We start from the raw sequence: 12,263 nt of genomic DNA, 5'->3' as shown, positions 1-12,263 counted from the left end.
ATAGAACATGCCCCTGCAGTCTTACTGCTCAATCCTCTGCCATTTAGAAGTTAAATCACTTTGTTTATGAACCCTAGTCACAACTTCCTGCATGTGACTTGCACAGCTTTCCTAAACTCTTCCTGTAGAGTCATCTAACGTTTATCCTTCCTTTATTGCAAGTTCTGTTTAACTTAGTTGGTCTTATTCCCTGCTATGTTAATAGCTTGCTAGACCCTGCAAGAGCTTCCTGTATGTGATTAAAGTTCAATTTACAGAGAAAGAGAGACAATTATTTAAGGTTAATTACATCTGATTGAAAGTGAAACCAGTTTTTTTTTTTTTTTTTTCCGTCAGGCTCTGTCAATCATAGCCAGGGGAGGTGTGGCTAGGGCTGCATAAACAGAAACAAAGTGATTTAACTCCTAAATGACAGTGAATTGAGCAGTGAAATTGCAGGGGAATGATCTATACACTAAAACGGCTTTATTTAGCTAAAGTAATTTAGGTGACTATAGTGTTCCTTTAACCTCTATTGGCAGTCACTCAGATGGCCACTAGAGATGCCTACTATGTCAGTGCTGCACACCGTGTCTTCTCACTCTGTATGGAGACACTGAACGCTCCCCATAGAGATGCATTCATCATGCTAAATAGGAGTTCCTCAAGTTGAATTGTTCTTATTTCTTGAAACCAGTCACTTAATTTTGAAGTTTGAGGCTGCATTAGGACACATTAGGACACATTAGGATGTGCGCAAGAAACTGCTTCCTAATAAAAAAAATGTAAGTGTCTTTTTTTTTAACCAGAATCAAGACACTTTAAGAATCACCACATGATTTTATAGGGCGAAAATCTGATCTATTTCAGATAATCATCATCTATAGTGTTACTTTATTCAAATTTTAATGTGTCCTAATGCAGCCTCAAACTTGCAAATTAAGTGACTAATGAAATTATCAACCCAGGGCGGGTTGAGAATTTCATTAGGACATATTTAACAGAATGTCAATTTTTTTTTTGTTTTTTTCTCGAGCTTCTTAAATTGTAAACATTTACAATGTTAATCTTATTGAAGTCTTACACTAAATTTCCCAAAACAAGTTCTTTGCACACTATCCTAAATCCCTATGCACATTTAAATAACATATGTGCATCTTGAGCTTCTTCTCCTTATTTCTTTAAAGTAAAAACAGATTATATTTGTTCTGTATCACATAGGAGAAAATAATTATTAATCTTTCATTTTCTGTTTCCCTATTTCCGATACATGTATCTATTACCCAATCTTTAAATAGAGACAGGCAAGATTATTAACAAACAGGACTTTTATATATTTATTTATTTTAAATTCTTTATTTATTTTTTATTTTATTTTTTTAGTGCCACCTCTAATAGATGGTGGATCTCCCGTCACCTGCTACAGCCTGGAGATGACCTTTCCGGAGGTCAGTGAGCATAGAGAGGTGTATCAAGGCCCTGAACTGGAGTGCACCGTGTCCAGTCTTCTTCCTGGAAAAGTCTACAGCTTCCAACTGCGTGCAGCAAACAAAGCTGGGGTATTCACATTACTTTCTTATATTCATAATAAAAATCATGTTGGGTCATCTTAACATGGTTTAAAAAAATAACTAACTTACAAAGCTAATTTCTCGTGAATGGACTCACAGTGCAGACAAGTTCTATTTGTATGGCTCCAAGATCTTTTCATACTAAAGCTGCACGAAAAAAGCAATAAATTAAAATAAAATCTATGTATTTTTATTTCATATCAGACTAATATTTCTTATATATCAGGATATTACCTCTTTCATATTAGGACATTACCTCTTTCAGTGTTGGTTCTAAAATAAACATCATATTGCTGCATTAAATTAACTCTTGGGGTCTAAGAAGTCCACATGAATGAAAAGCCTACTTTTCTCAATTACTGAGGATAAACGCAACACACTTTAGATAATAATCTGAACCTTTCAGGAATAGCAGGGTCTAGCTATAGCAGTACAAGGCATCCTCACTTGGGGATAACAGATGGCAAATCCACAATCTCAAAATTATGAGTTGGAAAATTGTGCCAAGAGAGACTTCTTTACTTTATTTTATTTTATTTTTGCTTTGAGTAAGGATTGTTTGATTTACCACTGTCAATCTTTTTACATTTATTGAAGAGAATTATTGATGTTTCTGTTTCTATAAATTAACACTGTAGTAAACTTTAATCACATTTTTTTTTAAAAATCTATTGGCATGGTAAAGACTAATCATACATGTGTATGAGAAAAAATACATGTCTATGTCATGATATGATCTGCAGTTCCTCCCATCGAACTCTTATTGATGGTGGGACATACTACTGAGAGGTAATGTAACTAAATGTTAGGGGTATATTTGAGAAAAGGTATAGAGACCTGAAACTTACTCTGCTGTAACAGAATTTCCGACTTCACCCTTGGAACATTTATTGGATCAGCAGATCCTAGGCACCTTAAAAGACAGGCCTGCATATTCATGCATCCAGATCTGTCACTGGGTAACCGTATCAGAGGATGGAGATAAATTCTGAGAGTAGAGTCTGGAGCACAACCATTTCAAACATAATCTGCTGTTTGTTGCACTCTGTACTATGTTTGTATGATCTTTGTAAAATGCTGATGTTGTTGTCTATATCTAATAGTATTTTATGTAATCTATTCTCTTTATCTGTTTTTATCATTGACTTTATTTAGTTTGGACCTTTTTCTGAGAAGTGTGAAATTACTACAGCTCCAGGTCCACCGGACCAGTGCAAACCTCCACAGTTATCATGCAGATCGGCTACATGTGCACTTATACACTGGGAGGTAAGAGAGCGCATGGAGTGGCAAATACAGTACCTGATCACCGTGTACGTTGCCTTGCACGTACTCTTTCCAAATAGATTTCCACATTTTGTAGGGTTAGTACATGAAATTAAATGGATTGTGTTACCCAACTAATTGACAAACTGACAGCCTAAATGTGAAACAACCTACCAGCATTCCAAAAAATATGCTCACTCTGAGAGGCCTTTCAGATGCAACAGGACCCATAACCTTATAAGGGACTGTGTATACCGACCACCTTCGCCACGGCAATTCTTTTTCTCAATTTTTTTTTTTTTTTTTTTTTTTTTTTTAATAACACTACCTTCATCTAACTCTCTTCACCCCTCTTTTTCCTCTCTTGAGGAAGATTACTTTCCCTTAAACACGGACGATGGGTGCAGTATGCTTTACTGTGTTTAAATACCATTATTCTGATATTGTACTGTACTTTAACTAAAGTCCTTTGAATGTATTACTTTTTTATTATGACGTCTTTTATTAATGCTATGTAGAGATACTTTTGGCTGCTATTACTGCTGTCTTTCAAGATAAGTCTCTACCAGGGTTGCACAGTTTTACCATTTATGTCAAAACACCTGACAAGTTTTGTCATCCTGCATGGGAACCATTGGTGAATAGAAAGTTTCACAGTCAAGACTTTACAGACTGTCCGTGGATTGAAGCCTGTGTTTTGGTGGCACCAGTTTATAACACTTAGGCTACTGATTTTAATCCAGTTTTGTTTAGATTTGAGGCTTGCGGACCACCTCAATGTCTATTCAGGTCTGTGCTATTTTTTTTTCTTTCTTTCTAAAGAAAAGGACAGTTCTGTGCAGACATTGAGCATAGAGGTAGTTGGTCCAGAAGAGAATAGTGGAATCTCCACTATCCCCTCCCTCCACCTAGATCGATAATTCAGAAGCCACCTTGGGCCTCCAGGCAAATGTCTTTAAATTTAGAGGGTATGCAAATAGTCAACCGTTTGTTAACATTTAAAAATATTTATTAACAAACGGGTGAGCAACATATTGTCATTGCTAATCGTGCATTTACTACATCTTGGCTAAATGGCAGACTTGTACATTAAATGATAAACTAAATTCATACTGTATCTTTTACCTGCTTGCAATTTTGCAGCTGATCTTCATAAAAAGTTTTACCTGCTAACTGCAATGTTTCTCCCCCCCCCCCCCCCAACATCTATTTCCCTGAATGCAGCTTGTTGTGTGTTTTATTTTATTTTTTATTTCTGAGAACCTGTTACTGGGTATCACTGGCACACATTGCAGAACCTTTTAGTGTGTGTGTGTGTGTGTGTGTGCATAGCAGACTTGAATCAGGTAGAACAGATGTTTCAGGGGCTGCTCATAATTCTACGGAATATTTTTACTGGTCATTGTTTCCATGAAACATAGATCATGTCATCTCAAACCAATGGAAAGGTAAAATAAAGCATTTAAAATGACAAAGTAGGCTGGTTTCATTGTAGAAAGCTCTACAGTGCTACATGTAGGGTTAGATTCCAAATATTTAATCTTGTCTGGATTAAATGAAGCATCCTTCAAGGACAGGGTAGTTTCTTTTATCCTAGGACTCTTGCTTTACGTCCTCTTCATAAATCACTCTGTGTAACTTTTCCTAATGATGTGATTCTACACGCGAGCTACAGAATTAACAAATAAAGCAAAAAAACATTTAAATCTCTTTAGTTTGGAAAAACAGTGCCTCAGAGGGGATATGAGTGTATTATACAAATCTATTCAAGGCCATTACAAACCATTGTCTGGAAATCTATTCATAAAAATGACTATACATAGAACACAAGGTCATACGTTTAAACTGGAAGAAAGGAGATTTCGTCTAAGGCAAATTTATTATTGTTCTGTTCAAGTAAAATAATGCAGGACAGCTATATAGTTCATGACTGTGCCTACAAGAAAACCTTACAATGCTTTTCTGTAAATCTTTATTCTGTAGGCTCCCAACAGCAATGGTGCTGACATCACAGAATACCGGGTGGAATGGGGCGGTATGGAAGGATGCATGCAGATTTGTTATTGCGGACCTGGTTTTTCTTATGAAATGAAAGGCCTATCCCCAGCAATTGTTTATTACTGCAGGGTTCAGGCAAGTAGCATCAGAAAACTGTGTAGTTAATTTGAATCAGACATATATAAATATTGCCAATATGTTCCAATATAAATATGTTTAATATTCTCTTTTTATATCGTTGTGTAATTGGCAAAGAAATGTAAATGTCATTTGTGCCAAAGTTTATAGGTCACAGATTAAATGACCACTATAGTGGTGAGATTGAAAGTGTCCATTTCTATTGAAATCGGCACTTTTGCAAAATAAAAATAATAGGACACACTCTTCACACACAGAACTTTTCAGCAAGCTTTTAAAGCAGTGGTTCCCAACCCAGTCCTCAAGTACTCCCTACCAGTCCAGGATTTAAGGATTAGCCAGTTGTGTATAAGGTGTTTTTAGAAGGAAAAAAAAACACTTTCGTCACAACAGGGTAATCCCTATACCTATATCTAGGACTGGTAGGGAGTACTTAAGGACCAGGTTGAGAACCCCTGTTTTAGAGTCTGGAGTGTTCCTTTAATCCAGCAATGGTGGCAGTATGCATGCAGCCAAAAAAGTATAAATATACCTACTGTGACGGACTGCATGGCACCCGACCCGGTGCCTCTGCCAATCTCTGCTTCCTAGTAAGCACTGCATCAAACACCATAACCACCGTAAACCCCACAAACCGCCACAGCCTGGTTGGGGTCTTGCTGTCCTTTACCCACCCAAGACCAGGATCCAGTTTCCAGTGGGTACACCTCTCCTAGTCCATAGAGCAAAGCAGGCTGCTCTTACAAGAGCAAGTGTTGTATTCCAAGTATAGTGGTTTTAGCAATCCCCAGAGTGAATATAGCTCTCCAATCCCCAAACATGAGCCTAGATTTCATGAAGGGGTAAAGTGTTCTGTTTAATGGGAGCCACACACTGCCTTTTGTGTCAGTCCCCATGCAAGGGGTTTCCTCAAACATATATTCCAGAGGCATTCCCCACTGCACTTGAGAGTAGACTACAGCAAAATCATAAACTATTACATTAACTTTCAGGTCCAGGACACTCCCACATAAAACAAGATAATCCCTCCTCTGTGCCTGGGAGATAATTGAGTCAGGAACTGTACTAAACTCAATTATCTAAAGGCACAGAAAACACACATTTTAAAACCTCCCGAAAGTACCCCCAAAACACACAGAAACCCCACAACAGTTACATCCCCTGATAGCCCTGATCTGGGGGACCAACATATCCAAAAATCACCCAGATCGGATCAGGGGTTCGGGATTTCCGCACACGAGGCTCCTGCCCAAAAGAGTTCCATGAAATCAGGCTGTGTGGTCGGTCTCTTTCGGGAGTTCACAATACATCAGAAATACAAATGTAACCAGTTTGTATGTACACTTAGTCTGTGTTTCTTGTTCGGGAGTGTGTTTCTGCCGAATGCCGCTCTTGGCAAGTGAATACATCCTAACGTATGAAGAGATGGAAGCACCCAGCGGTGTTCACTAAATCAAGGGTCCAATTATAGTTCCATTCACTCGACAACCAAACACCACTGTATGTGTTCGCGGGAACAAGATGGCCGCCACCTCGTGTTCATCCATACGAATGGCAACCACCCAGCCGACTGTTTAGAATCTTGCAGTTAACAAGGTCAATAAGATTAACAAGTGACACTCCACTTCCAGGTGGTCCAACTGTTCGGTAGTTGGTTCAGCATATGAACAGCCTAAGAGTAATCTGTTCAGTAAGCCCCATATACCGAAACATATAAGGGAACAGGTATGAACAAAGCCTTTCCATAGTCCTGAACCAAAGTCTAACACATGGGCCATAGTCTTGAGGTAAGAGGCTGGCCCGCAGGCCCCACCAAGAACCCGTGACAAAGTTCAGTTCGTCACACCTACTTTGCAAAATTGCATACATTTACAGTGTAATGTTTATTACAAATGTTAATTGAAAGGGTATTTTATGTATTTTATTTGCATACATTTACTTGCAGACAATCTTTATTCCTTTTTAATAATGTTCTGTACCAAGGGAAGATGCTAATTCTGGCAACATGTAAATGTTCATCCCCCTTTGTGTTTTTTTGTTTTTTTTTGTTGTTTTTTTGGGGGGGGTGACGGGGGGAGTTGGTTATTGTTGTTTTATATTGTTAGTTTTTTTGGGGGGGTTTTGGTTTTTTTAAATATTTGTGTCCTTGATTGGCAGGCTGTAAACATTGCTGGTTCGGGACTGTTTAGTGAAGTGGTTGCATGTTTGACTCCTGCGTCTGTACCTGCTGCTGTGACAAGCCTTTGGGGAGTGAAGGAAGAAGAAATAGAAAGTGCTCATTACTGTCCCTCCACCTGCCTTGCTATACAGTGGGAAAAACCCTTAGCTCATGGCTCGGAAATTACTGGCTACACAATAGACTATGGAGAAAAACAGACCATTACGGTTGGAAAAATTTCAAGCTATATTCTAGAACATTTGCAGCCAGACACAACATACAGGTAAACTATCCATAATAATGGGGCAACAGTATTTATTCCTTAAATTGAATATTGTGCTGCACATTCAGCAGCCCTAAGTCTCTTCCTGTTTAATATCCGTACCTGGGCTTCCCTATAACCACACTATCAACCTTTAGGTAACATTCATATTTAATGTCTTATTTTTCTTTTCCTATTAGAATACGGGTCCAAGCCCTGAACAGTCTGGGAGCTGGTCCTTTCAGTCACTCTGTAAAATTGAAAACAAAGCCTCTCCCCCCCGATCCTCCCCGACTGGAATGTGCTGTGTATAGTCACCAAAACCTTAAATTGAAGTGGGGAGATGGAGTTTCCCGAACATTACCCACAGATTCCATTCAGTATCACCTTCAGATGGAGGATAAGAATGGAAGGTAAGCACTGGATGATGAACCTCAGTAGGATTCACATTTGTACCAAATGTGGCCCTGCTACATAACAATTTCTCTTTACTCAACGTTGGTACCCAATTCCTAATCACAAAGTACGTTGGTTGTCCGGTTTCTAAATATGTACCAAAGTATAAGCTGCACAAACATTCTGAAACGGAACGTTCTGAATGGTTGTGAACTAAAAGTTCTTTTTATTTTAAGGTTTATTCCTTTATGAAAATTACTTTTTTAATCTCCCCCTGAATCTTTAATGAGGATACAGCTCTGTAGGTACAACATCTGGAAGTTACCAGAAGATGTTTTAAAAAGAGGCAGGATTTTCATCCAGCTAAAGTTACCAATGGAACCATTTGAGAAAGAGTTAAGCCAACTGCCCTGGTAAACTTATGGGAAGGCTATGCTCTGTCTTAAAATAATTCAATGTGTGTTTGTTGGGAGTATTCTAAAAATGTACAAACTGGTTAAAACTTGCTTAATTTTGTGATATGCATATTATGCTTTTAAGGATCTGTTTGTCAACTCTTTTTTTTTTTTTTCAGGTTTGTATCCTTGTATAGAGGACCATGTCATACATACAAAGTACAAAGGCTCAATGAGTCAACTTCATACAAATTTCGTATTCAAGCATGTAACGAGGCTGGCGAAGGGCCTTTCTCCCCTGAATATATTTTCACTACTCCAAAATCGCTTCCAGCTGCCTTGAAAGGTAAAAAGGGACCACGGGACTTAAGAAATAAGTTTGTTTTAAATGGATCTTTCAACCTAAAATGCTAGAGTTCCAACGTATTCCATAAAATAAAATCTATTGCCATATTGATAATCCTTCCAAAACTTGAGTAGGTTGTGTTTGTTTTTTGTATTCTTTTAGTTTCTTTATTTTATTTATTTTTAACCAATATTCAGTTTCCAGTTTTACAATACAAAGCCAAATAGTGTAATATAAGACAAACACATGGTCTTACATGTACCATATGCTCAAAAGGATAATCAGAGCCTCGCAAAATATATTACATGACCTCAATGTTAGTGCACCATTATAGAGTGTTACGTTGTCAGTTCACTTTATCCTAAAATACGTTCATACTATTTATGCTTGTTTTGAACCATCTAATAAGTGCTTATCATGCGTTTTTATTACTTTTTGATACACTGGTAGGCAGCATTTTTTCCTTCTGGTGTTTCTCTACTTCCTCTTGGACGTATGGAAAAACAGTGGAGGCAAAAATAACATGACATGCTGATCCATCAGTTGGGGGAAAAAGTAACTTTTGCTGGTTAATTTTCTAACACTTTTTACATGTCAATGGTCTTCTAAGTGTCGCCAAAAATAAACTACATCACAATATAAAAGGGTATTGAAAACCTTTCCAAAACCTGTCCTCTCATTTTATGTTAGAAACTTTTTTAAAAGTTCTACCTTTTGATAGATGGAGATGCCATAAAGAGACCAAAGTTATAACCGAGTGTCTGCAAGACATGTAAACCAACAGCTCTGAATGTAGTGTTGTAGATGTTAACACCTTTGTTTGTATTCTTTTTGCAAGCCCCAAGGATAGACCGAATAAATGAACACAGCTGTGAGGTCACCTGGGAGTCTTTACAGCCAATGAAGGGTGATTCGATTATCTACATTCTGCAGATAATGGTTGGGAAAGACTCTGATTTTAAACAGGTATTATATTAATTTCCATTAAATGCCTAGGAGAACCAATACTGAATGATCAATCACATTTTGTGTTTGTTTTCAATGTACCTGTCTCTTCTCCTCCATCAAGTAAGCAAAACAGCATTCGTCAATATTCATACTTTTTGCATCAATTTGTCCCATTGTCTCTCTGTACAAGTCTGGTAGGAGGAGTTTAAAGTAATACTAGTGATAGTTGAGCTAAGGTGTGCGTAATGATCTGATTTTGTATTATTCTTTGGGGTATGTGATCAATTAGACATAACATAATATAACGAGATCTGCCCACAGAGGCAAAGGAAATTTAGATGAAAACATGGAAACATGTATCTGTTTTTATTGATTTATATATATATATATATTGGGGGGAAAAATACCGGCACTCCAGGATTTGGTAAAAATAAATAAGAAGTTCTTTATTCTTATAGTTCCAAACGGTCAAGCGTGTTATAGGACAAAAAAATATATATATATAAATAAATTAAGCTCTCCTGGCATGTCTTTGGCGAAAGTGAAATACTGATTAATCTCCCAATATGGAATCTTTAGAATGTGATTTCCGATGCAGTCCATCATGCTTCAGTTTAATATTGGTAACAGCCATTTTACATGTTCCTAATACAGTCAAAATGATTATGGCCCAATTGAATCTATAATGATATTCAGTCAGTTTGATAAAACTATTGTGCGCTGCATGTAGAGATCAATAAAATACAGTCAAGTGTCATCTAGTGAGTATTTCCAGATGTACTCTCCCTTCTCCTGAATGGGGAAGTTCAGCTACCGGTTTCAGAGTAGGTATATCCTCTCTGTTGAATGTGTCACTAAATCTTCCCTATATTACCCTATGATGTGAAGGATTATTCCTCCACTTTCCCCAGTCTCATCAACATTATTGGGACACAACCCTTTTAAGAGCTGCAGCAAGATTTGCATTATTCCTGCTTGTCCTTTTGACTGATCTAAGGTCTGTGCTTCTTGTGCAGCTACTTTGGCCTTAATTTAACACTTTTCGATTAACCCTGTATGTATCAGTATCCACTAAAATCAGAATATCATTTGTTATTTTTTTCCTAAATATTCGTACTTTTTATACAGGGGAACCATGGCCTCCCTGTCTGCAGTGTAGAGCAATAGCATTGAATGGATCCCGCTCTTAACTATAATATCCGCATTGCACATTGTAGTTTTGTTATCTGAGATACAGTTCCTAAGGGCTCTTTTAGTTCAACCAAACACTGATCGTTGTAGAGCAATATCCTTGCCATGCTATTGCTCTCACTGCTGGCAGGCAGGGAATGGTGGAATGGTTCCCCTGCCTAATTACAGTTTTTGAATTGGGAGCCCTCCGTAATGCCTGGACTTAACTGAGAACTAAATTGATCACTAAATTAGGATTTGTCTTAAACTGCTGGACATATTAATCCTGGGTGTTAATCTATATGCATGTGCATTTTGGTTTGTCTCCATTTGTGATTTTTCGGAGTACAAGCTAATGTTGCAAATAATGCTTCACTTCCTTATAACATCATGTGTTTTTTTCTGTAACCTTTACAAGATTACTAATCATTAAAATCAGAAATGGGCATTTAGTGAACTTTCAGTATGTGTATGCACCTTGAGAAAGGCAGATCTGCTGAAAGCTGCCCAGAAGAAATAAACAAATATATAGATTTTACAGGCATGTAATACATTTATAATTATGGATATAATTAACTTTTTTGGTTACTTTGTAATGGTTTAGTAAAGAGTAGTCCTTCTCTAAGACTGGAAGACCTGTATAAACCCTTTAATTGAATATTGTAGCTTTAATACTTAACTATTTTATCAAGGTACATTCATTGAAATATCAAATATATTTAGAATTTTGTTTTAAAGATAAGTTTTTGCTTTAATGTAATTTAAGTTAACATACTAAAATGTTTCATTTCTGATGCAAGACAGAAAGTAGTTTAACTGGGAGGGAGAAAAAAAAGTATTTGGTTTCCTAACACAGTTAAGATTTTAAAAATATCACACCGTTAACTGTGTATTAATTTAACAAGGCAAATCAGACAGCATTACATTAGCTAAATGACTTCCTGCAAGTCTAACCTTATTAATATGCAGCACACAAGTTCAAATACTCCCTTGTGCAAAAGATTTTTGGCTAACTTATGTGACTGATAAGGACATGGAGATGTAATGCCTGCAACATGATTTGTAGTTTGTGTTTCGGAGTTTAGAGGTTTAGAGGTGACGACCAAAGTAAAAAAATAAAATTACAAAAAAAGTCATGCGGTGAAACCAGTTAATCTTGTTTAAGAGCACATTAAAGCAACTTAAACATTAAAAATAAATATTTTTTAAAAGTAAATGTGTTGGATTATGTGTCACTTGTTTAAAATAAAAAATCAAGAGGCACAGACTCCTCACTTAAACCCAATTCTCAAATCATTAATCCTGATAATTGATCTCTGATCGAAACAGATGCTTCTCAGAGTCCTACAACTCATGCTTGGCAGTTCCTACAATCTGCCACTCCAGTGCATCTCATGAACTGAATCCAATGTTCCTCCATGGGAAGCATTAGCTGTGTATCCGCATGCTGTGATCTGTTTGAGAAAGCGCCGCTAAAGGCTGTCTGACCGCCACAAGAGGCGTGTTTTTAGCCAAATGTAAACATTGCTGTATCTCAGAAATGACAATGTTTTACATTATCCAAAAGCAAATATATACCTACATTCTAATGTAGTGGTTTTGGTGCTTAGTGTCCCTTTAAAAGAAATAAAAATAC

General features: G+C 37.1%; 1 protein-coding gene across 3 annotated transcripts in view; it reads left to right on the top strand.

The window, feature by feature from the left end:
- The window catches only part of FNDC3A (fibronectin type III domain containing 3A), a 237,681-nt gene that overhangs the window by 221,391 nt on the left and 4,027 nt on the right, over positions 1 to 12,263 (top strand). For all 3 annotated transcript variants that reach the window (XM_063428709.1, XM_063428716.1, XM_063428722.1), the window contains 7 exons: positions 1,363 to 1,538; positions 2,706 to 2,819; positions 4,800 to 4,949; positions 7,110 to 7,393; positions 7,573 to 7,785; positions 8,343 to 8,509; positions 9,348 to 9,475. In XM_063428709.1, the coding sequence (XP_063284779.1) occupies positions 1,363 to 1,538; positions 2,706 to 2,819; positions 4,800 to 4,949; positions 7,110 to 7,393; positions 7,573 to 7,785; positions 8,343 to 8,509; positions 9,348 to 9,475 (1,232 nt within the window). The remainder of the gene's footprint in view (positions 1 to 1,362; positions 1,539 to 2,705; positions 2,820 to 4,799; positions 4,950 to 7,109; positions 7,394 to 7,572; positions 7,786 to 8,342; positions 8,510 to 9,347; positions 9,476 to 12,263) is intronic.

The sequence above is a fragment of the Pelobates fuscus genome, chromosome 1 (genome assembly GCF_036172605.1).
Source record: "Pelobates fuscus isolate aPelFus1 chromosome 1, aPelFus1.pri, whole genome shotgun sequence".
Taxonomy (NCBI): domain Eukaryota; kingdom Metazoa; phylum Chordata; class Amphibia; order Anura; family Pelobatidae; genus Pelobates; species Pelobates fuscus.
Note: the sequence above shows the minus strand (reverse complement) of the source record. Positions and strands in the feature narration are given on the sequence as shown.